Genomic DNA, 24,860 nt, shown 5'->3' with positions numbered 1-24,860 from the left:
CATTTTGCCCCTTGAGAATATTTTCTCATATTTCAGCACCAGACTCGCCATTCTCATCTTCCACTCATCAGAGACTTCACAGGACTCGACTTCAACATCATTAAGACCCATCTCCTTCAACTGGTTCATATACATCTGTTTTGTCGTTTTGTCTTTACAGATGGATTCTTTGCCCATTATGTTCTGTACAACACCCTGTTTTTCCTCACACTGACCACAACAAGTACTGTTAGGCTCCAAGTCTTCTAGTGCAATACAGGGGAAGACATCTGCTAATTTAGCATTTCGCTTCAGAGTCACTGGCTGCTCTTGGGGGTTGAGGATTTTCATGGGAATCCATTTGTCGCCCCATAGTGGACACACTGTTCGACCCACTAAAACTTTTTTTGGTGCGGCCTTAGAGGAGGTAGGTTCTACTATCACTGTGCTGCCTACTGACAATGGGCCCTTACTTTTCAGTTTACCCCAAACCAGGTGTTCTTGTTTTGGGGCTAGTGTCACACACTGATTCAAAACTACAGTACCAACTTTTTCCGGCATTGCACTCCCTTTCCCGTGGTCTACATTTGACAGCATCTCGAGCAGAGTTTTGACCTCACTAGAATGACCTTTGCTGGTAGTGATGGATTCCCAAAACCCGTCAGTGCTTTTCAACTGATGAATGACATGTTTCAGTACATTTGAACCAATAATTATCTCCTCGGTCTGCCCAGGAACTATCAAGGTTGGCACAACCATCTTGCAGCCTAGAAGCTCCATCTTTATGTCATATTCACATTTGGGCGTGGTCAATTGACCGCCGCAGCCAATAATCACTATAGGGGTGTTTTTTCTTTGCGTTTCACTCAATAACCCTTTCTCTAGTAGAGTATGTTCTGCAGTCTCACTCAGAGTACATGCCATCGATCCACTATCTATGAGTCCCTTAAGTTCCTCAGAAGACTGTACGGTTACTGGTGCATAGAATAATTGATCGCTGTCTGCCACTCTCTGAAGTTTTTGATATATGACCACCGATCCCTCAGGGAGATCATCTTTGCATGCAGATAACATTTCTTCTGGATCAGAATGAAAATGGGGTTTTCCATTATAACCTGCACCTCCCCCCTCCAGATGCAGACTTGCTAGTTTAAAGACTGAGACGGATCAGTGGGCTGCTGCCCACTCTGAACTCTCCTCCTCTCTCCCTGCTTAAGTGGGCAATCCGCAGTCTGATGGCCTGGGTTGTGACACTTAAAACACAAACGATCATTCAAACAGTGTGTACGAGTCGAATGAGTAGTATCATTACATATAGCACATGGAAATGCAGAGGGCAGCGGTGGAACTCTCCTTGGTGCTCTGGTAGCTGGCTGGGCGGAGTTTTGAGTTTCCAGGAACTGTTCAAATAGTGATATCAGCTTGGCCATTGAAGCCTGATCATTACTGTTTTGAACCCCTTGTACTGCTGAAGTAAGGATTGGGCGTTCCTCTACTACAGCTTGAGCCTCACTCTGTATTAGTACTAGGTTTTGCATTTTCCTCTTTGTGGTGAGCCGGTCATTCTGATGACTGTCAATCATCTTTTGTACTTCACCCACTGTCCAAAGCTCTGTAGGCTTGCTTCTAAAGGAAGCATATAGGTCCCTATTTGGACAATGCTTGACAAACATCATAGCCAACTCATGACCCATGTCTTCCATCTGTCTCCCCTGTCTCTGCAATCCCTCATTAGCCAGATCGGCTGCCTTGTTAAGTCGGATCCAATAATCCAAACTACCCTCCCCTTGGTAAGGCACTGTCTCATAGAAATCTGCAAGAGGGGTTGTGGAGACAGCTCCACCATAGTGCTGCTTCAAAATGATGTAAATGACCTCAGGGTCTTTAGCAAGATTAACAAGAGGGTTGCTACGGACGCCTATTTTGACCAAATCTTTGGCCCTCCCCATAAGTCTGTCCATTATTTCAAACCCCTGCTCAGAGACATTACATCCCTTTCGATTCAGGTAGGTCTGCATCATTTCTTGCCACTCATAGACACTACATTTGTCGGTACCATCCCCTCGGAAAGTCGGTGGTTCACGGACATCAGATTTCATCACAAAGTTTAACTTTGACATATCGAACTGGGTTGTAGGGCTGGGGCGTTGCTCCTCCCTCACGGTATGTGTACCATGGGTTGATAAACTGGTAATGATGCTGTTACCTATCTCTTGACCCATTTGTTTGACTAACTCGATTAACGAGCTTGCTTGAGTCTGTTCAGGTTGTCCAACACTGTGGTTCTCACTCACATCACTCTGATTGATCTGTTGATTATCATAATCAACCGAGACAGTTGCACCCATGGTAGACTGTTGATTAGCATAATCATCAGAGGCAGATGCACCAACAACTCTACCTAAGCCTCGATGATCAAATTTAGAAAGTTGGAACCCCCTCCCAATACTTAAAGGAGTCATCACTTTGCTCTGTTCCTTTGAAGGAGTGTAATTCCCATTATCTGGTTCAACTGGCGTACCAGGCTTATCAGATGCCCCCTGCATGTTATTTTCACTCATTGTAAGACCTGGCGGTAAGTCCATAGAGTGAGTATTTACGGTTTCCCACGACGGCGTTGTGTAGTCTTTGCAGCGAAACTCCCGGCGATTGGCAATAGCTGATCGTCGTCAGATCCGGGTCACGGCACCAATTTGTAACCAGCTGCACACGGCAGGAACTCCCCAAGAAGTCACAAGGACAGCATTCAGGTTGATTTGACTTTACTGTGTGAACAGACAAAATATCCAAGCAGTGAGTGTACAGGCAGACAGGACGGTCACAGCCACTATCACTGCTTTTCAGTCGCCTCGCTCAACTCAAGAGGAAGTCCTATACAATTGCATATAAAAACTAAAAATAATAAATAATAATAAAATAAATGAATCTTAATACAACAGTGTCATCACATACCTGTGTGAACAGACAAAATATCCAAGCAGTGAGTGTACAGGCAGACAGGACGGTCACAGCCACTATCACTGAGTGAATACAAACAGGATATCTTTTACTTATACATTTACAATCATTTTTCTGTTCACACTTAACACACATGGACAAGGTACAACCATTTTTTATACATACATACAAAATACCATTTCCATTTATATCAGAGTTCCTTTTTTTAAACTAACCAAATTACTTGCTGATAACAACACCAGCGCCGCCATTATTGGGCTTCTACCTACGTGAAAACCTAACGTGAATTAATATAAACACTTTGGTAGTTACGTTTAAAGTTGAATCTTTTACAATGATAAGGAGGGGACATAAGAACGAACCGCTCTGGAATTGTGCTAACCTATGCACGGATTTATCTCTGCATGGAAAATTACCTGTATGTATGTATTTTACACCAAGAGGAAAAAAGTACAAACCTGCTTTTCAGTCGCCTCGCTCAACTGAAGAGGAAGTGAGCGCGCTCTGTGAAAAGCAGGCTGGAACATACCAAGTATTCTATCCCACGGGGGGGAAAAGACAGAATGCGAGTTCAAACAGGAATGTACCAATATTCAATTCCACGGGGAAAGAGACAGAATATTACATTCATAGATACTGCTTTCTTAACTAAAATAAAATAAAAGAAATAAAAGACTTGGCCGACATTGAAAATGCTTCACATTTAACTGGAACTTATAGAACTGTTTTGTAACCCTTCTAAATTACCAACACTTTACATGGGTTGATGAAATCTATACTACCCTGTTACAGTTGGTAGAGCCTGCACACTTACTCCAAGCCATAGTTTAATGAGGATCTTCGTCAAGGTCAGAAAAAAATGTCTGACCTTGACGAAGATCTAATGTAGGATCAAAACATAATTTTTGTTTTGTCCTCATAACTACGGCTTGTAAGTGTGCAGGCTCTACCTCCATTCACTGATACAGCTTTTTCTGAGATTATGTATAGGTCCTATACCTAATCTCACCCTTCTTCTAATTGTTGATAATTATAACAATGTTGTTGCTCTAAAATAAACTTTTTAAACTTTTTATCGATGCGGGGAGACTGTAATGGTGGCTGTTTCCGGTCACTGTTTCCAGTATTCCGGCTCTGGACCAGACAAAGAGTTTAACAAAGTGAGAACAGACACACAGAGAAAACAGTGCTGCAGTCATTGGGCTGCAGTGGAACAAAGCACATTACCTTCGGTTCTTATCAATTTAACTGTTTTGGTGCAAATGATGACGTATGTTATTACAGCACGCGCACATGTACGTTTTCATAGGACTTCAATGGTTGTACAGCTATGAAAAACACACAGTGACTTGAGACTTGACTTGAGACTCCTCAAAGACTTGAGACTTGACTTGGACTTGAGGTTTGGGACTTGTGAACAATCTTTATTTTATTATTATTATTATTGGTGCATTAACATTAAGGAAATGTTTACTAATGTCATCCAATCAATGCTGATACTGTATGCTAATAGATAAAGGATTGAGGATAATACAGTACATGCTTTGAATTCTTTAGTTTTAGCTATGCAGCGTTCTAAGTAGACCGGATGGCATGCAGCAGATGATAGAAGACTTGAAACTTGACTTGGACTTGCCCCTCAAAGACTTGAGACTTGACTTGGACTTGCAAAAAATGACTTGTGAGCATCTCTGCCCCTCTTGTGGCCTCAGGTACCTGCTGTATGACGTGAATCCCCCGGAGGGTTTCAACCTGCGGCGAGACGTCTACATCCGCATGGCCTCCCTGGTGAAGTCTCTGAGGAAGAAGGGGGACGACTGGGTGCTGGTGCTGCCCCCCTGGGGTCGCCTCTACCACTGGCAGAGCCCCGACATCCACCAGGTCCGCATACCCTGGGGAGAGTTCTTCAGCCTCACCAGCCTGCAGGCCAATGTGCCCGTCATGGAGTACGAGGAATTCATCGCCGGTGAGCCTTCTCTTTAGTGACTTTAACGTTTAACCAGATAAAAAACAATTGAGATTAAAAATATTTTTTTCAATCGTGGCCTGGCCAAGAAGGCAGCAAGGTTACACATTGAGTGCAGAGTAAAAAAAAAACTACTCTCCATGCATCAAAAGAAGAGGCTGCATATACACAAGATAATGTACAACACACACAGACAAAAAGGTATCAAGACATGGCAAAATTGTTATGCATTGTAGCAAGAACAATTTGTGGTAAAGACTTATGTTTAGTTTGGTTAAAACTGGTTATAGACATGAGGAAGTCTCGATTGAGTCTAGCCTGCAGGCAGGTCATTCTAAGGGCTAATGTACACCGCCTCCGGAACAGATGCGGTCCGGCTCCGGTTCTGAGTTGTCAAAAACAGATCCACACTGATCATCAGTTTGCATCTTTGGCACCTTTTTCACCCCTGGTGAGTTTTCATCCCTGTCTATGTGACCTACATCAGCAAATGAGACCATTAGTGAGAACATGTATAGTTATTGTAGCACGGGTCCAGACAGCAGGAGGAGGTGCGGTGGCAGCTGGGCTCAGTAAAGCCTTGCCCTGCCGGCCGCCAAGGAAATGCCGTGGCGCAGCGGCCGGCCTAGCAGGAACTCCGGGAAGAGGCTCGGTGTTCAGGCCGAGCCTTTTATTTCTGTCCAAAACAACTGAAAACGGCCGTCTGCTGAGGCTAAGCAAGGAGACTGATTTTAATTCAGAAGAGACTGAAGGCAGCAAGACAAAAAAGACTGTTGCGAAATACACAGAGGTCAGCTAAACTAAACTGGTAGCTAATGTTAGCATAATGTGCACAACATGATTCTCTCTGACCAATCAGTAGTATGCAGTGTTACCTTTTGGTACTCGCTTGGCCCCACTGAACCAGTTTTGGAACCACAATGAAGGTGGTACTAAAAAAGGTATCGCCTCAGTGCGCCTCAGCCCGGTAATTGCCCAGTGGAAAAGCAAAAAAGGCGAGGCGAGGCGAGTAGAGCCGATACCGGCGGTGGAAATGAGCCAAGAATAAAAAATAAACTCCTTTTTCCAGCCTCAGTCCGCACAGGTGGCACCTTTAAGCGTAGCCAATTATTGGATGTAAGATGATAGGTATTTTGTACAAATACAAACTTAGAACATATCTTGTACATGGGTAAACTGCCTAGAATGGCCTGTAAAATATACCAGTGCTGCATCCTGCATATAGCAAGTTCCTCTCTTGCTCTCTTGTATCTCTCTTGGGCCCAGAGTCTGGAGGTCCATTCATCGACTGGGTCCTGGTGCTGCAGAACTACGCTGAGGGATGGACGGACGGGAAGTGGGAGGAGAAAGTTGATGAGCGACCCTGCATTGAGAAGTTGATGTACTCCAAAGATAAACAGAACTACTACAGGTAGAGTAACACAATCATGGGAAAACAGACCATGGTACCACACGGCCTTTACCGAAATCAATTCTTAGGGCACATTCACACCAAGCATGTTATCCAACCTCTGCAGCGTTTACTCCTGTAGTTTGGTTTATTTGGCCAGGTGAGAACAATTGACATTCAAACCTGGGTGACAGAACCAAACTGACATACCCTTTAAGTTTCGGGAATGTGAAAAAGCTCAACACTTTCTGAATACCTAATACTGAAGTGTCCCTGAACGGTACTTGCTTTTGGCTATGTGTTTGCACGTGTATCTTGCATCCATTTGGAGCGTCAGTCGTGGACGCAGGATACGCAGGATACAGCATGCGAGGCAGTCATCATGCAAACACGTAGTTAAAAACAATGCTATCTCCGGCCTAAGCGGTGTCCAATCATTAGTCTTTCAGCCAGACTCATCAGTGAAATCAGCCGGTGTGTGTTTGGTTTGAAGGAAAACCTGCAGACTCTTGGTCCTCAGTGTCACATGGTCCTCAGTGTCACATGGTTGGACAACACTGCTTTAAACTGCTCTAGTGGAGTGTTTCTTCCTTTTGTTCAGTTCATTTGTCCAAATGGGAACAATGCCATTTGACTCTGTAACAACCAAATAACAGCACCAAGACGCCTGAAAATATCTGTCTTCTTCCAAGAGAACTGGTTTGTTAGGAGGGAGAATGAAATCTGAACCAACTGCAGGAAACACCCCAACATGGTTTATGATAATAAGAAGATGGATGTTGACATTAGTTGGTTGGTAGTCTCTTAGAACAGACGAGTTGGCTTCCGCAATTTTCAAATGCTTCCGCCATACCGTCTGTACTTCGTGAGGGAGAATCATGCACCAACCGGAATGGGAAGTAGAAAGGCGGGTTTTCCGCTCATTAGTCCAATCAGAATCGCAGAAAGGCAGGTCTTCCGCTCATTAGTCCAATCAAAATCCAATATGCCGCATTTTTCGTGGACACACGTGTCGTGATTGGTTGGATTCCGTCGAACTTCTTTCCTGTCTGAAGGTTTTTTCCCAACTTCCTTGTGCATGTTCTGGGGGTGTAACGTACAGACTGTGTATAGCTGCATTCGTCGGATGTAGATGAGACAGTCTGTTTTAAGAGACTAGTTGGTTGGTAAACAGAGACTTCATATGACCTTCTCTACCATCGTTGGTACTTTTTAATGTTTGTTTTTAATTTAGTTTTTAAATTAGAGTAGGCTATTTTATTTATTTATGCTGTTTTAAAACCTCTTTAGCATGTGCAATAATCTCCTTAAAGCACTTTATTTTTAACTTACTACCTTTATGTCGGTTGTCAGTACTTCTCTTGAAATTGCACTATTTGTGGGCTAGATGCAATCGTCATTTCGTTTCTGCCGTGCCTTGTGTATTGCTTAAATGATAATAAAGCTGAACTTGAACTTGAACTTGAGTTGGGTTTCCATCCAAAGGTATCGCAAATTTTAATCAAATTTTCAAATTCGAAAGTCCGCAAAATAAAATGCAAAATAATGCGCGTTTCCATCTGCTGCTATTATGCGAATTATAGAGCTGTCAATCACCTGGTGTTTGAGGCTGTCTGAGCTGCTGATCAGCTGCTAGACCCGGTACAGCTCTATTACACACATCTAACTTTATTCATTTCAAGTTTCTTGATGATCTACAAGTAGACAAAGGTACCATAACATTTCTGGATTACCAGGTGCGATTCGGCAAGCATAACGTGATAATCCACGGAGCAGATAGTAAGTGAATATATGCAATTTCATTCAATTCTAGAAGTGAGTTGCCTTAAAGTTAGTCTTCTTCTGTTTTACCACGGCGGGTATTGTACTATGTAGCCTATTTACCATTATTTACCGTGTGTTGCCCTATTGTGTCGGCTACACGGCATGTCATGTTTTGCAGTGATCAAGGCAAACTGTGTGGTTTTTGAATGGAGAGACAACGGAATATCGCTTAATCTGTTTCCACTGCACTTATCGCATTTTCCTTTTATCGATACACACAACTTTTCCACCTCCCTCAAGCGTGAAATGTTTTTGCGATATTTGGAGGTTTTTGCAAATTTTGCCACGTTTACTGATAGCCAGCAGTTCCTCATCCTTGGAAAGCCTCGCAGGAACAAAATTACCGTAAGTCTGGACTGATGTTGATATTCAGCTCCTGTCGTAAGAGACAAACAAGTCCAATATGCTTAGCTCAAGTTCCAGGAGCTGGAATCAGTTTGTTTTGACTGCCACTGCCAAAATCTATAAACGTAGGATGGCAGGTCAACAAAACTCTGACCAATAAATGAGCTACAGTACTTGTGAGGCCATGTGACTTTTGTTACAAGTCCTGTTTCACTTGTAATTGGGCAGTGTGCACCTTTTCACCATGGTTTGCACCAAAGAAAACAAACTGCCAGTGTGATGGCAGCAGAGGACTGCGGTTGTACTGCGCAGCTCCCAGGTGTGTGAATGTGTATTACAGTAATATAATGCATTAATGTGAAGCACTGCTTCAAACCATCCCTGAATAACTTGGCTGTGACCAGCAGTGAGTATGAGTCACTCTGTCAGTTGGGCCGTTTGGTTGGTCTCAAAAATATAAAAAGCTTTGCAAAACTGGTTTGTAAACTGCACCAGGTAAAGCAAACGATCCCTAAACGAAAGGTTGTGTCAGAGGTTGCATTAGACTTTTTCGACAGGACAGAAAAGATTCTGTGAATGCATCCTAGAAGAACTGGAGGGACAAACCGGTCTTTATTTGTCACACAAACACACCCAACACACGCATGCGGCCAGCCACACACACACCCATGTTGAATGGAGGAACCCCAGGGGAGCACGGGGACGGGGAGAACATGCAAACTCCACACAGAAAGGCCCTTTTGATGAGATAGCCCACCTGGGCACCAGGCACTGAAGACATGGGGGGGGGGACACCCTCAGCGCCCACAGCGTCCCAGGCGGGAATCGAACCCAGGACCTTCTAGCTGTGAGGCGACAGCGCCACTGTACCCTGTGCGACCTTTGGTTAATGGGTACAGTATAAGCACAGAGATGTCTTCTGATAGCCAGCAGATCCTCATGGTTGGAAAGCCTGGCATAACAACATGAAACTGTATGAGGGCAAGAAGTCAAACAAAGACATCACAGACGTCATCCTGCTTAAGTAACAGATTACTAAAACTCTGTCCAATAAATGAGCTACTTTTCAGCCTATGTGCCTTTTGCCTATGTGCAAGACCTGGTTCACTTGCAATTAGACAGTGTGACCCCAAGCAAAACAAAAAAGAGTCAAACTAAAACCTTTACACAACAGTTTGGACCAAAGAAAACTAAATGTAGGGGCATCTGGCTAGTGCAGAATTCAGAGATTGGGACTTGGACTTGAGACTTGGACTCAAGTCACACTTAAGTCGCACACACAGTGACTTGAGACTCATCTTCAAAGATTTGAGACTTGACTTGGACTTGAGGTTTGGGACTTGGGAACAGTCCTTTTTTTGGCACATGAATGTCATTCTGTTGTATTCTAAGTCTGTTATTGAAAAATAGGTTACAGCTATTGTTGCATGCCTAATGTTAGCCATATTTTTCTGTTACAGAGTTAGTCTATATCTATTTTTTTTGCCGCCCTCTCTATATTATCAGCACCCGAGTTCGAATGGTTCACCGACCCAAACAAACCGGACTAAAGGAGAAAATGCTCTGTAGTTCACTTGAACCACACCACTCAGGACAGACGCCAGATCTCTCATTATCTCACATTATTAGCAAAGATGTGAAATGAAGTTTTCTTTGGTAGAGAGACACACTACACAGCCATTCACTTGAAATTAAAGCTTTCAATGTGTGTGTTTCAAATGACATTGCAATAGGCTGTTTAGAGTGATCATATACCAACTAATCAATGCTGATACTGTATGCAAGCAGACTGGATGGCAGCAGATGATACAACGCTCATTACAACCATAAGAGACTTGACACTTTACTTGGACTCTCACTCAAAGACTTGAGACTTGACTTAGACTTGCAAAAAAATGACTTGTGAGAATCTCTGGCAGAAGTAAAAGCAGCACTCGTCTACCACCACGGAGACCGATGTTCAATTCCCGCAGGCAGTACTTCCGGCTTGGTCAGACCTTCCTGTAGACTTTGCTGTGGCTGCGGGTGGGAAGCCGGTGGGGTATTTGTCCTTGTCACTACACTAGTAGTGCCTCCTCTGGTCGGTCGGGGCGCCTGTTCAGGGGGGAGGGGAACTCGGGAGAATAGCCTGATCCTCCCACGCCCTACGTCTTGCCGGTAAAACCCCTCGCAGTCAGGTGAAAAGAAGCGGCTGGCGACTGCACATGTATCGGAGGAACATCCCTGTCCCCTCTCTCCTCTGTCTGTTTCTCATGTCCCTGTCCCCTCTCTCCTCTGTCTGTTTCTCATGTCCCTGTCCCCTCTCTCCTCTGTTTCTCATGTCCCTGTCCCCTCTCTCCTCTGTCTGTTTCTCACATCCCTGTCCCCTCTCTCCTCTGTCTGTTTCTCACATCCCTGTCCCCTCTCTCCTCTGTCTGTTTCTCACATCCCTGTCCCCTCTCTCCTCTGTCTGTTTCTCATGTCCCTGTCCCCTCTCTCCTCTGTCTGTTTCTCACATCCCTGTCCCCTCTCTCCTCTGTCTGTTTCTCATGTCCCTGTCCCCTCTCCTCTGTCTGTTTCTCATGTCCCTGTCCCCTCTCTCCTCTGTCTGTTTCTCATGTCCCTGTCCCCTCTCCTCTGTTTCTCATGTCCCTGTCCCCTCTCTCCTCTGTCTGTTTCTCATGTCCCTGTCCCCTCTCTCCTCTGTTTCTCATGTCCCTGTCCCCTCTCTCCTCTGTCTGTTTCTCACATCCCTGTCCCCTCTCTCCTCTGTCTGTTTCTCACATCCCTGTCCCCTCTCTCCTCTGTCTGTTTCTCATGTCCCTGTCCCCTCTCTCCTCTGTCTGTTTCTCACATCCCTGTCCCCTCTCTCCTCTGTCTGTTTCTCATGTCCCTGTCCCCTCTCTCCTCTGTCTGTTTCTCACATCCCTGTCCCCTCTCTCCTCTGTCTGTTTCTCACATCCCTGTCCCCTCTCTCCTCTGTCTGTTTCTCACATCCCTGTCCCCTCTCTCCTCTGTCTGTTTCTCATGTCCCTGTCCCCTCTCTCCTCTGTCTGTTTCTCACATCCCTGTCCCCTCTCTCCTCTGTCTGTTTCTCACATCCCTGTCCCATCTCTCCTCTGTTTCTCATGTCCCTGTCCCCTCTCTCCTCTGTCTGTTTCTCACATCCCTGTCCCCTCTCTCCTCTGTCTGTTTCTCATGTCCCTGTCCCCTCTCTCCTCTGTCTGTTTCTCACATCCCTGTCCCCTCTCTCCTCTGTCTGTTTCTCATGTCCCTGTCCCCTCTCTCCTCTGTCTGTTTCTCACATCCCTGTCCCCTCTCTCCTCTGTTTCTCATGTCCCTGTCCCCTCTCTCCTCTGTCTGTTTCTCACATCCCTGTCCCCTCTCTCCTCTGTCTGTTTCTCATGTCCCTGTCCCCTCTCTCCTCTGTCTGTTTCTCATGTCCCTGTCCCCTCTCTCCTCTGTCTGTTTCTCACATCCCTGTCCCCTCTCTCCTCTGTCTGTTTCTCACATCCCTGTCCCATCTCTCCTCTGTCTGTTTCTCATGTCCCTGTCCCCTCTCTCCTCTGTCTGTTTCTCACATCCCTGTCCCCTCTCTCCTCTGTCTGTTTCTCATGTCCCTGTCCCCTCTCTCCTCTGTCTGTTTCTCACATCCCTGTCCCCTCTCTCCTCTGTCTGTTTCTCATGTCCCTGTCCCCTCTCTCCTCTGTCTGTTTCTCACATCCCTGTCCCCTCTCTCCTCTGTTTCTCATGTCCCTGTCCCCTCTCTCCTCTGTCTGTTTCTCACATCCCTGTCCCCTCTCTCCTCTGTCTGTTTCTCATGTCCCTGTCCCCTCTCTCCTCTGTTTCTCATGTCCCTGTCCCCTCTCTCCTCTGTCTGTTTCTCATGTCCCTGTCCCCTCTCTCCTCTGTCTGTTTCTCACATCCCTGTCTCCTCTCTCCTCTGTCTGTTTCTCACATCCCTGTCCCCTCTCTCCTCTGTTTCTCATGTCCCTGTCCCCTCTCTCCTCTGTCTGTTTCTCACATCCCTGTCCCCTCTCTCCTCTGTTTCTCACATCCCTGTCCCCTCTCTCCTCTGTCTGTTTCTCACGTCCCTGTCCCCTCTCTCCTCTGTCTGTTTCTCATGTCCCTGTCCCCTCTCTCCTCTGTTTCTCACATCCCTGTCCCCTCTCCCCTGTTTCTCACATCCCTGTCCCCTCTCTCCTCTGTCTGTTTCTCACGTCCCTGTCCCCTCTCTCCTCTGTCTGTTTCTCATGTCCCTGTCCCCTCTCTCCTCTGTCTGTTTCTCACGTCCCTGTCCCCTCTCTCCTCTGTCTGTTTCTCATGTCCCTGTCCTCTGTTTCTCATGTCCCTGTCCCCTCTCCTCTGTCTGTTTCTCATGTCCCTGTCCCCTCTCTCCTCTGTCTGTTTCTCACGTCCCTGTCCCCTCTCTCCTCTGTCTGTTTCTCATGTCCCTGTCCCCTCTCTCCTCTGTCTGTTTCTCATGTCGTCCCCTCTCTCTGTCTGTTTCTCATGTCCCTGTCCCCTCTCTCCTCTGTCTGTTTCTCACATCCCTGTCCCCTCTCTCCTCTGTCTGTTTCTCACATCCCTGTCCCCTCTCTCCTCTGTTTCTCATGTCCCTGTCCCCTCTCTCCTCTGTCTGTTTCTCACATCCCTGTCCCCTCTCTCCTCTGTCTGTTTCTCATGTCCCTGTCCCCTCTCTCCTCTGTCTGTTTCTCATGTCCCTGTCCCCTCTCTCCTCTGTTTCTCATGTCCCTGTCCCCTCTCTCCTCTGTCTGTTTCTCATGTCCCTGTCCCCTCTCTCCTCTGTCTGTTTCTCATGTCCCTGTCCCCTCTCTCCTCTGTTTCTCATGTCCCTGTCCCCTCTCTCCTCTGTCTGTTTCTCATGTCCCTGTCCCCTCTCTCCTCTGTTTCTCACATCCCTGTCCCCTCTCTCCTCTGTTTCTCATGTCCCTGTCCCCTCTCTCCTCTGTTTCCCACATCCCTGTCCCCTCTCTCCTCTGTTTCTCATGTCCCTGTCCCCTCTCTCCTCTGTCTGTTTCTCATGTCCCTGTCCCCTCTCTCCTCTGTCTGTTTCTCATGTCCCTGTCTCCTCTCTCCTCTGTCTGTTTCTCACATCCCTGTCCCCTCTCTCCTCTGTTTCTCATGTCCCTGTCCCCTCTCTCCTCTGTTTCTCATGTCCCTGTCCCCTCTCTCCTCTGTTTCTCATGTCCCTGTCCCCTCTCTCCTCTGTCTGTTTCTCATGTCCCTGTCCCCTCTCTCCTCTGTCTGTTTCTCATGTCCCTGTCCCCTCTCTCCTCTGTTTCTCATGTCCCTGTCCCCTCTCTCCTCTGTTTCTCATGTCCCTGTCCCCTCTCTCCTCTGTCTGTTTCTCATGTCCCTGTCCCCTCTCTCCTCTGTTTCTCACATCCCTGTCCCCTCTCTCCTCTGTTTCTCATGTCCCTGTCCCCTCTCTCCTCTGTTTCTCACATCCCTGTCCCCTCCTCTGTTTCTCATGTCCCTGTCCCCTCTCTCCTCTGTCTGTTTCTCATGTCCCTGTCCCCTCTCTCCTCTGTCTGTTTCTCATGTCCCTGTCCCCTCTCTCCTCTGTCTGTTTCTCACATCCCTGTCCCCTCTCTCCTCTGTTTCTCATGTCCCTGTCCCCTCTCTCCTCTGTCTGTTTCTCACATCCCTGTCCCCTCTCTCCTCTGTTTCTCATGTCCCTGTCCCCTCTCTCCTCTGTCTGTTTCTCACGTCCCTGTCCCCTCTCTCCTCTGTTTCTCATGTCCCTGTCCCCTCTCTCCTCTGTTTCTCACATCCCTGTCCCCTCTCTCCTCTGTTTCTCATGTCCCTGTCCCCTCTCTCCTCTGTCTGTTTCTCACATCCCTGTCCCCTCTCTCCTCTGTCTGTTTCTCATGTCCCTGTCCCCTCTCTCCTCTGTTTCTCATGTCCCTGTCCCCTCTCTCCTCTATCTGTTTCTCAGGGGCTGGTTTTGGGGCCACGAGGAGACGAGAGCCCGTAATGTCACCTGTATGTCAGCCCAAGGCCATGCCTCTATCCTGGTGCCGGTTCTTCAGAAAAACATCAGCGCAACGTGAGTCCACAGTGATGGTGTTATATACTGTAGAAAGAATACACAGGGTCCCAAAATAACACCTGCCCACCAGCAAATGCTGCTAAAATGTGTCTTGGACAGATAAATCAATAAACGTCATCCGCCACACTGACGGCTAACTTTTTGAGATGACAGTGTTTGAATGCCTCGGGTGTATTGAGTTCTACTTTATTGCAGGAATTAGAAGTTAAAGTTTACAACTCCATTTCCTTTCGTACATCCTCCGACATTTATACAGTTCCCATGATGCCTTACGTGAAATATGGGTGCTTCTTCCGGTGTAATCCTCCCAGCCCCCCCCCCCCCCCCCGTTATGTTGCTGACACAGACACAACATACTGTAGCCCGTAGATCTCCGTGAAGTGAGCAACAATCTCCCACAATTTGACTTCCGGTTTAGCGATTTTAACCCTAAACCCCTGTAGCGCGTCCGTCCAGCTTGGCAAAAATCTTGTCGATAAATATCCAGAGTTGTTCAAAGAGCAACACAAATAGCGGATGTGATAGATACAATTATTACATTCCCTCAAATAAGTCGTCAAACGAGTGTATGAAGGGGGATGGTACTCACCGATGGCGTCATGCTGCCGTTTGGAGGTCAGTGGGTTGACGTCACCACCATCACCAGCACATGGTGGCTGGTGGTGACTGATGACGTTCTGCTGTTGCACTTCATGATGAATTACAACCTTGATCCATTTTATTTTTTAAGTGAGTGAGGAAGTTTTAAATATACACTGTACTTTATTCTACACACTTTCCTGCAAACTTTCAAACAGATTTCAATATATTAATTACTTTGGTTGAGTAATAATTATTCATGGAACATTTCATTAATTTTAATGTGGTTTGTTTGTTTGTTTGTTTGTTTGTTTGTTTGTTTGTTTATTTATTCATTTATTTATTTATTTATTTATTTATTTATTTATTTATTTTACCAGCCCATTTTAGGACATATAAAAAGTCACACATTCACAGAGAGGGATTTATTTCTGTCTGTGGATTATTATATAGTAGTTATAAATTCGGCGAGAGACAATAATCTTTTGATCCCGTTTGAATTGTGCCATGAGGTACACATATGATGTTTGTCAATTTAAAAGATAACTTTGCAAGTGAAGAAAGTCACAACTTTATTGTATCTATCGAGAATGTGTTACGTCACCTGTCCTGAAGTCCTTCTCTAAGTGAATAGCTGATAGATATCTTGGATGAACCTGTTTGCACATGCTGCTCTTTTGCAGGTCAGTCATGCTGGACAGAGCAGAGACCGTCCTCCATGACCACTATGCTGGGAAGGATTACTGGGATGTAAGTCAAGTTATTATGGGTTAATCTCAGTCCTCATAGTGATCACAGGTACAGATGATGATAACATGTACTGTATGATCATCTTCTCAATCCAGGGTTTAAAACAGCTACTGTACGAGCAAGATTTTCGATTGTTATTAAACAGTATAATTACAATATTGATGCATCACATCTTACCTATAATAGTAGCTGAGACCAAAGCCGTGTGAATCGGAGATTGCTCTCTTGATGATTATAGAGTCTGTGTCTGTTTACTAACCTCGCGTCACCAGGCTCTCTCTCTCTCTATCTGTCTACCGGATAGACCCGGAAGTGAAACGAAACGGTTTACGGCAGCTGCCTGCCTTCCGCCGTTTCGCTCTGCCTAGCAACAGACCATAAACAAGGAGAACGCCATGCAGGGGCTTGCTACTCTCGCGAACATCTCTCGTTATATTCTAACAGTTTTTTGCAAGTAATTTTGTTATTTTGTGGTTATGGCCGAAGTGGCTGCCGCAAACCGTTTAATTTCACTTCCTGATCTGCCCCGGCCACAGACAGACTAATCGCCAAGACAACCCTCGCCGATTCACTCGGGGTTCAAGCGAGACTACTCTGTGTTGGTCTCGTCTACTATTAGAGGTAAGATGTGATGCATCGATATTAAATTTAGACTGTTTAATAACAATCGAAAATCTTGCTCGTAGCTGCTTTAATGCGGGAAACTGTATTTTATGCAAAAGTCCTGGTTTGCAGTGGTATTAAAAACATTGTGGAGTGCCTGCCTGTGCCTGTCTCTTTCTCCTGCAGTATTGATTTTATCCAGCAGATGCTGTGGTTGGCTGCTGTGTATAGAAAAAGATTGAAACAGACACTTTAACAGGTGTATGCCGCTATATATGTAACAGGTGTTTTGTTGCAACAGGTGTACACCACGGTGTATATACAATGTGTTGTAACAACAGGTGTACACCACGGTGTATATACAATGTGTTGTAACAACAGTTGTACACCACGGTGTATATACAATGTGTTGTAACAACAGTTGTACACCACGGTGTATATACAATGTGTTGGAACAACAGGTGTACACCACGGTGTATATACAATGTGTTGTAACAACAGGTGTACACCACGGTGTATATACAATGTGTTGTAACAACAGGTGTACACCACAGTGTATATACAATGTGTTGTAACAACAGGTGTACATCACGGTGTATATATAATGTGTTGTAACAACAGGTGTACACCATGGTGTATATACAATGTGTTGTAACAACAGGTGTACATTGCTTTGTATGTACAGTAGCAGGTGTTATTTTAATAATAATAATAATAATAATAATAATTAATAATAATAATAATAATATTTTAATTTTATTGTTATCTTTATTTCTTCAAGTTGGGTGCGACGGGGGATTCTTCTGTCAAGGCACAGCACCTTGCCTATAAAGTGATGTTAATTGTGTGTGTATTTTTTATGTAGACGCGCCGCAGCATGGTTTTTGCCAAGCACCTGCGGCTCATAGGAGATGACTTCAGAGCAAAGTACCTGAACTCTACAGATAGCAGCGACCATACAGTATACAATGAGGACTGGACTCGCATGAAGGTGAGTGTGTTCAGTCTACCTGTCCATGCATGCCGCGCTGTATGGCGTAAAGCAATGGTTCTCAACTGGTGTGTTACGGCCCATAGATGGTCGCGGGGCCATTTTGAGTGCATCGCGGATGTGTGCTTGAAGAAAAAAAAAGTTCAGGGAAAAGCTCTACATAATTTCTCATGCTGCGCTTTTATTTTGAAGGACACCGCATGCGCAGCAGTGTTTTCTGCCAGCGTCTTTTGTTGCACTTTTCCTTTGCTTATTTCATGTTTCTAACAGTGCACGAAGGCATTGTGTATTAGTGCACTATTTTTTGTGTGAAGTAAACTTGAGTAGTTCAAAGATCTCAGAAATTTGGGTCGCAACTTGGGCTAAGGAAGAATGTGGGTCATGATGAGGCTAGAGCAGTTGACAACCACTGATAGAGACATAGAGACACTGCGGAGCGCGTCGTCATTCAGAAACAACGCCCAAAATGGGGGAAAACAAAAACTCCCCACCGATCCTGGCGTTCTCCTATGTCACGTGTTGCACACAAAGATCATATATATGGAAGATGAACACTCCAACTTACTTCCTTGACAGCTAGATCCACATTTTTCTTCTCGCCAATTCTCAATGGCATCCTTGTTTTAATCGGGTGTACAAAAAAACTTCAATTGGCGATTTTTTACATTTGTTGTCTGCGCAGCCCACCACACAACAGCTTTTAGCGATGTTTAATTCAAGGGAAATTACGCTGGTGTATGGAAGTGAATGGAGAGCTTTCCCCCATGGGCGTGGCACTGGCCTATTTCATGCAGTGTCTCTATAGCTGATTACCACAACTCAAAAGGCAGATTTCGGTCAGTCAAGATGGAGACACTTCACTCCTCTATTCCCATACACTGTCAGACCTCATCATGGTTTACAGCACACGAGACAATCATTTTCCATATATCATGTCTATTCTTTATTGAGCAGTATCTAATTCATTTAAGGAAATAAAAATTATGTTACTGTGAAAATGTATCATTGACTATGAAGCTTCACAGTCACCAGGGCATTTTCACACAACTCCCACAACCATCTTCTGGCATTCTGAAAAAGGACTAGCTGTAAATTAGCCCGTTTTCAGGTTTACATAAATCAATTGGTGATCTGCTATTACCGTATATGTCCTCCTCAGGCCAAGCTGGGCTCGGCTAAAGGCGGGCCGTACCTTGGTGTCCACCTCCGCAGGAAGGACTTCATCTGGGGGCACAGAGAGGACGTACCCAGCCTTAAAGGGGCGGTCAAAAAAATCAGCTCTCTGATGAAGAAGCACAAACTGGACAAGCTCTTTGTTGCAACAGACGCAGACGAGGAAGGTAATGTCACACCGGCACAAGCAAAGTCATCTTCAATTCTAAAATAATCCAAGATGAACCAGCAACAGTGGCAAAGTTTGCCCAAACTGGGGGGATAAATCACCAGTTAGCAGACCTTTTAATGAAGCTCCCACAGCGATGCTTAGGCACTATTTTCTGCTTACGTCCGCTGTCCCCCCCCCCATGACCACTCCTGGGCATCGTACTCATACGTCATTTCAAATCAAATCATTGAGATATGAAATCTCAATACCAAGGCAAGCTTAAATAGAACTCCCCATTACCATTCCAGGGCACCGTACTTGAAGTAGAATTTCTGTATTTTCATACAAGCTTTATTCAAATACACAACATTTTAGTCATGTTCCCTTCGTCAGATATCAGGTATCTAGATACCTGGCGAAGGGCACATGCCCAAGTGAACAGTCAGTAGATTTTGATTTATCTTTCCCCTCCGTGCCAAGATCTTTTTATAAAAAGTGTCAGGGAAAGATTTCAGTGCCTGGTAGAATGTAGGAATCTACCAGACACAGGCTCGTGAATCAGAAGCATAGTTTCCCACCCTGTCAGAATGAATTCATGTGAAGGCCAACGGGCGTAGTATTGATAAATCATCAAATACATTATGTAATCAAACAAACTGCATCGTATCCATCATATCAGCAGTGGGTGATACTGACTATCTGATTTTTAATAAAAGGCCAATAAAGTAAAAGTCACATAGATGGACTATGGGAGGGGCATTATGTTTTGTCATTGGGAATTAAATGTTGCCATCATGGTGCCATTTCTCCACACCCCCACCTCCATTTAAAGACCACACAACAGAAATAAGGGAGTTACTTCACTGGTGTCACCCTTGGTTTTTACCCTAGTTTTTAAACATTAACACATGCTTGATATTGTCTTAAGTTAAAGGCAGTATATGACATATTGCTCTATAATGCTTATATTGAATGAATCATCACATAAGATCTTTCCGATCTTACAGAGCTGGAGGATCTGAAGAGGATGTTGCCAGAGATGGTGCGCTTTGAGCCCACCTGGGAGGACCTGGAGCTTCTCAAGGATGGAGGAGTGGCCATCATTGACCAGTGGATCTGTGCACACGCCAGGTACATCACTCCCTTGCTTCATTTTCTTAAGTTGATCCAACAGAAATTCAACACACAACCCCTGAGAATGTAGCTCCCGGGGGCCCCCTGTGGCTGAAAATGGAGGCCAGCTTTATGGCCAACTCCTCTCTGCCAGCCATCTTATTTTCTAAGCTAGAGAGGCCGGGGACTTCTCAGGATTTGGGTTTTGTTGTGAGAAACTCCCTCAGAATTCTAATACAAGTTAGGAAAGCTTTGAGCCTACCAGATGTTTCCATCCACACTCAAATTTGTTTCAATCACTCTTTTTTGCCTCCTTGGTCAGATAGAAACTATCATGACTGTAATGAGAAGGCTTCCATTAAAGACCTATACATAAATGGTCATTTCGCATCCTTTGATCTACTGAAGAGGAAGTTTGAGTTGCCTGGTACGAACTGGCAGATTCCTGGAGATCAGAAATTATGTTCGATCCAATATTCACACCTTTGAAGCGCTCCCAAATGTATATGCTTTTTTCTATGTTTTGCTGAGCGCTCCTCACTCCAAGCATCTCATCTCTAGGTTTGTATGTCTGTTTGACAATTGCACCATGGCCTCTAATCAGAGGATTAGAGAAGGGTGGCAGGGGGAACTTGGTATTGACTTATCTGACATTATATGGGATAAGAGTCTGTCTGTGATACAACTGTGCTCAGTTAATAGCAGACACCAGCTGATCCAATTTAAAGTCGCTCACCATCTTCACTACTCCAAGCATAAATTAAACAAGATCTTCCCTTCTGTCTCGCCACTGTGTGACAGGTGTCAAGTTTCGGAAGGCACACTATCTCATGCCTTCTGGTTCTGCCCTTCACTAATGGGATTCTGGGCCAAAATATTTGATTGGTACTCTAAGGCAGTGGTTCTCAAATGGGGGTCCGGGGACCCCCAGGGGTCTGTGGCACTTTGCCAGGGGGTCTGTGAAAAGTTTTCAGGAAAATAAAAATAAACTTTTATTTATTTATTTGTGTGTGTGCAAAAGCTTTATAGTTCAATAAAAATAGTTTATGCTTTAAATCTAAAATGGTTCATGGATTACATTCTAACAAACCTATCAATTTAAAAGTCAAGCACGTTACCGTGGAAACAATTAAGCTTAGCCCAAAATTACAAATCAGAATGAGGGGGTCCCCGGTATATTTTCTATCTTTTAAGGGGTCCTTGGCTGAAAAACATTTGAGAACCTCTGCTCTAAGGCCTACATAATAACCCTTCAGCCGGAAGCAGAACTCGCCATCTTCGGCTGCTCCAAGTCCTCTCTGAACTTCCTTACAGCTGTGCAACAGTCTCTGATGCAGGGGACAACTGTTGCCAAAAAACTCATTCAGCAGGAATGGAAATCCCTCTCTTCACCTTCTTTTCAATTGTGATTGATGGATATGACCTCTGTTACACGGATGGAGAAACTTAGGTTCCTGAGGACCAACTCACTTAAAAAAATTCTCAACTATTTGGGACCCGTTTCTAGCCTACCTTGATTAGGTTAGGGGCGACAGGTGACCCCATGCGTGGGTTCCCATGCACAATATCCCTTACAAGCACATAAGCACGTTATGGAGCTGGTGGCACCATGTTGCAATATTGAGCGTCGATAATATGTACAGTATGTACCGTATATATTTTTTTTTCCTGTGACTGAGCTTGTTTGTTTGTTTTGTTCATGTATTGTTCAAAAATTTGAAAATAAAATATTGGAAAGAAGAAGAAGAATTTCAACACACAAGTAAGTAAGTAAGTAAGTAAGTAAGTAAGTCATGGTTTGGCCTACACATGGGAAATAATTTCAACTTGAAATAGTACTTTTATGCTGGCTGTACATGCTGTCCAATGTCCTCATCACATTTTCATCTCATATTCCAAGGTGTGCATTTCCAGCCTCACACATGTTATTTTCCTGGTATCTTCCCAGGTTCTTCATAGGGACATCTGTGTCCACCTTCTCTTTCCGCATCCACGAAGAACGGGAGATCCTGGGCTTCGACCCCAAAACCACATACAACCGTTTCTGCGGGGACACGGAGAAAGAGTGCGAACAGCCCACACACTGGAAAATAGTCTACTGATTTTCATCAGACTGCATCTGACACAAGTGCCAAAAATCAGTGTTAAACGTGACATTGACTTGTATGCGTCACGCAAGATATTTGAAGCGTATTTTATAGTATATTGTGAACTTTTTATGTTTTCAGAGTTGTGCAATCAGGTCCGTGACGACCACTGTGACTGAACCTCATGTTCTCAAAAGGCCAAGACTTTGATGTCAGATGTATTTTACTGTAACGTGCACCACTTTAATCCGTAGGTTCATTTTCAAAGTGAGGGAATTGGAATCCTTCCCTACAAGCTCGGGAGACGTTACATAAGTTGTGTTCTGTCTCATTAATAATGCCAGTAACACTGCGAGTGTCTTATGATGAGTCAGATGACACTGAACTACTTCATAAGGAAGTTCTTAACTTTCCATTTCGTTGGCTTCGAATGATAAGTTTCTATCTGAGTGGAGTGCAGCATCAAATATACTGTATATACGTACTCCACCCCTCTGCCAATCTGGGGAGAGTAGACCAGCACATGCTCCCTCTGATACATTTGCAGTCGCCAGCCCCTTCTTTTCACCTGACAGCAGGGAGTTTCACCGGCAGGATGTAGTGCACGGGAGGATCATGCTACCCCCCCTCGAGCAAGCGTTTCCTACCGACCAGAGCGCAGCGACCAGGACACATATCCTTAATCTTGCTTCCCACCCGCAGACTATTTGTTCCTGTATGGATGCCCAACCAAGCCGGAGGTAACATGGGCACTCAAACCTGCGACGCTCGTGTTGGTTGGCAGACACGGAATCTACCACTGCACTACCCAGGTGCCCTTACTGTCCATGCCAAAAGGTTCATTTAAAAAAGAAAAGCACACAGGCTGAAGGTAATATTCCAAGATCATGTAATATCAGATAGAAGCTTAGAATTCCAAGAGCACAATTTGTTATAAAGAGGTGTGTTTTCTCTTTCTTGCTGAATGTTTTCTTTCTTCACCACCAGTATGAACACTTGACTCTGGAAGTGTGATCCAAAATCAAGCTGTTTTCCCTCATGTAAATAATGATATGAAGAACTGTCTTGTCTGTGTGTCTTCTTAAAGCATCAAGTATTCAGGCTCAGAACGTTGCCAGTGTTCTTACTGACGGCTGACGGTACATTTATTTTTACCACACCCCCCTCCCCACTCAGAGGAATTTGGTTGGAGACAAAGGGAGCCACGGTGGCCTGTCAACGCCAGGCCACCGTCATGGAGACACCCTGAAGATGCACGTGTTGCAATTAGGAACTGGCAGGCGTGGACATCGTCTGGTGGCTCGGTGTGTAAAGTGTAAAGCTGAGATATTCGCAAAGCTTGGAAATAGCCACAGACAATCAATGTCGTTAGTTAGTTTTTTTTTTTTTTACCATTTTAAGTGAGTTTTTTTTCTTATCTGGGCCCACACTTTTCAAGGTCTGATGGATTGAAAAAGGGAAAGATCAACTCAACTGCACCATTCACTCTTGGAAAAAGGCACGATTGAAAATCAAAAGCAGTCCAAGGCATTTATGTGGGTATGAGTGCTTTGGTTTGATCTTTACACACTTTTTGATGTGGTACTTGTTAGGAACGCATCATCCACACAGAGTATGTCTACATGCATGTCTACATAATTATATTTGAACCCAATTAAACCAATACTCCCAACTATTGACATTGTCATGTAAATGCCTTTGAATCAGAGTAAGAATAATACAGTTGACAGTTGACACCTATAGATCGCTGCTCAGTCTTCCCATTTATTTTCATTTCCAGTAAGCTGGATGTTGTGTAACACATTTGAGAGCTGTCAACCGGTTATTACATGGATCCATGTAAACGGGGTTATTAGAGAAATTGAGTTTGCTAGAGCAGGGGTTCCCAACCTTGTGCATGTCAAATGGATATGCTGTAGACAATGGATTCTCCCATTTGATAAGATTTATATTAGGAAACAGCACCAGAGGATTTCTATTGTTATACGTGACAAATATATAACTGTACTGTAGCCTAGGTGAGGAGGTAACAGTGGCATCCATCTTTATACATTCTCTCATGGCACGTTCTTCCAGTGTAGGAAATTATGAAAGACCACTCCACAGCCCCTCAAGGACCCCTGCAGGTCCCCGGAGCCCATTTCGGACACCTGCGTGCTATAGTTTCTGCCTCCAACACCCTGGTTCAGTAGCAGCTCTTAAGTAACTTGTCTCTCACTGTAGTTCTTGCTTACAGTATGTCTCTCGCTCATCTTTCTCTTTCTCAATACTGTTATCAGTGGCCAGAAAACCAGTAGGACGGCCATGACAATGCTATTCTTATTGATGTTTTCAGCTTCACAATGCACACGTGTCATATTTCATCTGTGCTACTGTTGGACCAAAACCAAAAGCTCCACGTATTGTTTGGCCTTTTTTTTTATGTGGGTATGGAAACGTACTAGACATAATAGGTTGTGGGCGCAGCTGGTACTGACGGAAATTAGGCTTGACAGACTGTCATCATCCCTAAAAACTCTTACATCACAAGTAAAGTTGATTTATCCAGATCCATACGTCAAAATGCAACTCTAGCCTTGTGTCTTCCTAACTGACATCCTGTGTTGACAGGTGTGGGAGAGGAAGTAATCACTAAACCAAAGGTATTTCTTTCATTGTGGCTTTTTGACCACACCTGATTTTTGTCTCAATGCGATACGGCTTTTGTTTTCCTTGATAAATCCATTCCGCTTTCCGAACAAAAAACACCATATAAATCAAGAGATGCGTAATCCGTTCCGAGAATATGCAGCGTTCTTTTTTACTTTTCCCTGTGGACACAACGTGATAACACTCAGCTATAGCACTGACTCTGCCTTTCCCCTGTGGATCCTACACACATAACAGATTGCATTGT

The 24,860-nt window shown here is 44.7% G+C and overlaps 1 protein-coding gene across 1 annotated transcript in view; it reads left to right on the top strand.

Annotated features, from left to right (window-relative positions):
- Nucleotides 1–22,994, top strand: part of pofut2 (protein O-fucosyltransferase 2) — a gene marked incomplete at its 5' end in the record, with an annotated part of 28,994 nt that extends 6,000 nt beyond the window's left edge. Inside the window, 8 exons of the mRNA XM_083638668.1 lie at nt 4,650–4,903; nt 6,170–6,314; nt 14,404–14,514; nt 15,780–15,846; nt 17,315–17,440; nt 18,600–18,780; nt 19,772–19,895; nt 21,826–22,994. Coding sequence (XP_083494794.1) covers nt 4,650–4,903; nt 6,170–6,314; nt 14,404–14,514; nt 15,780–15,846; nt 17,315–17,440; nt 18,600–18,780; nt 19,772–19,895; nt 21,826–21,979 — 1,162 coding nt within the window. The 3' untranslated portion in view covers nt 21,980–22,994. The remainder of the gene's footprint in view (nt 1–4,649; nt 4,904–6,169; nt 6,315–14,403; nt 14,515–15,779; nt 15,847–17,314; nt 17,441–18,599; nt 18,781–19,771; nt 19,896–21,825) is intronic.
- Between the last annotated feature and the right edge of the window lie 1,866 nt (nt 22,995–24,860).

The sequence above is a fragment of the Poromitra crassiceps genome (assembly GCF_964638095.1).
Source record: "Poromitra crassiceps genome assembly, chromosome: 6".
Classification (NCBI taxonomy): domain Eukaryota; kingdom Metazoa; phylum Chordata; class Actinopteri; order Beryciformes; family Melamphaidae; genus Poromitra; species Poromitra crassiceps.
Note: the sequence above shows the minus strand (reverse complement) of the source record. Positions and strands in the feature narration are given on the sequence as shown.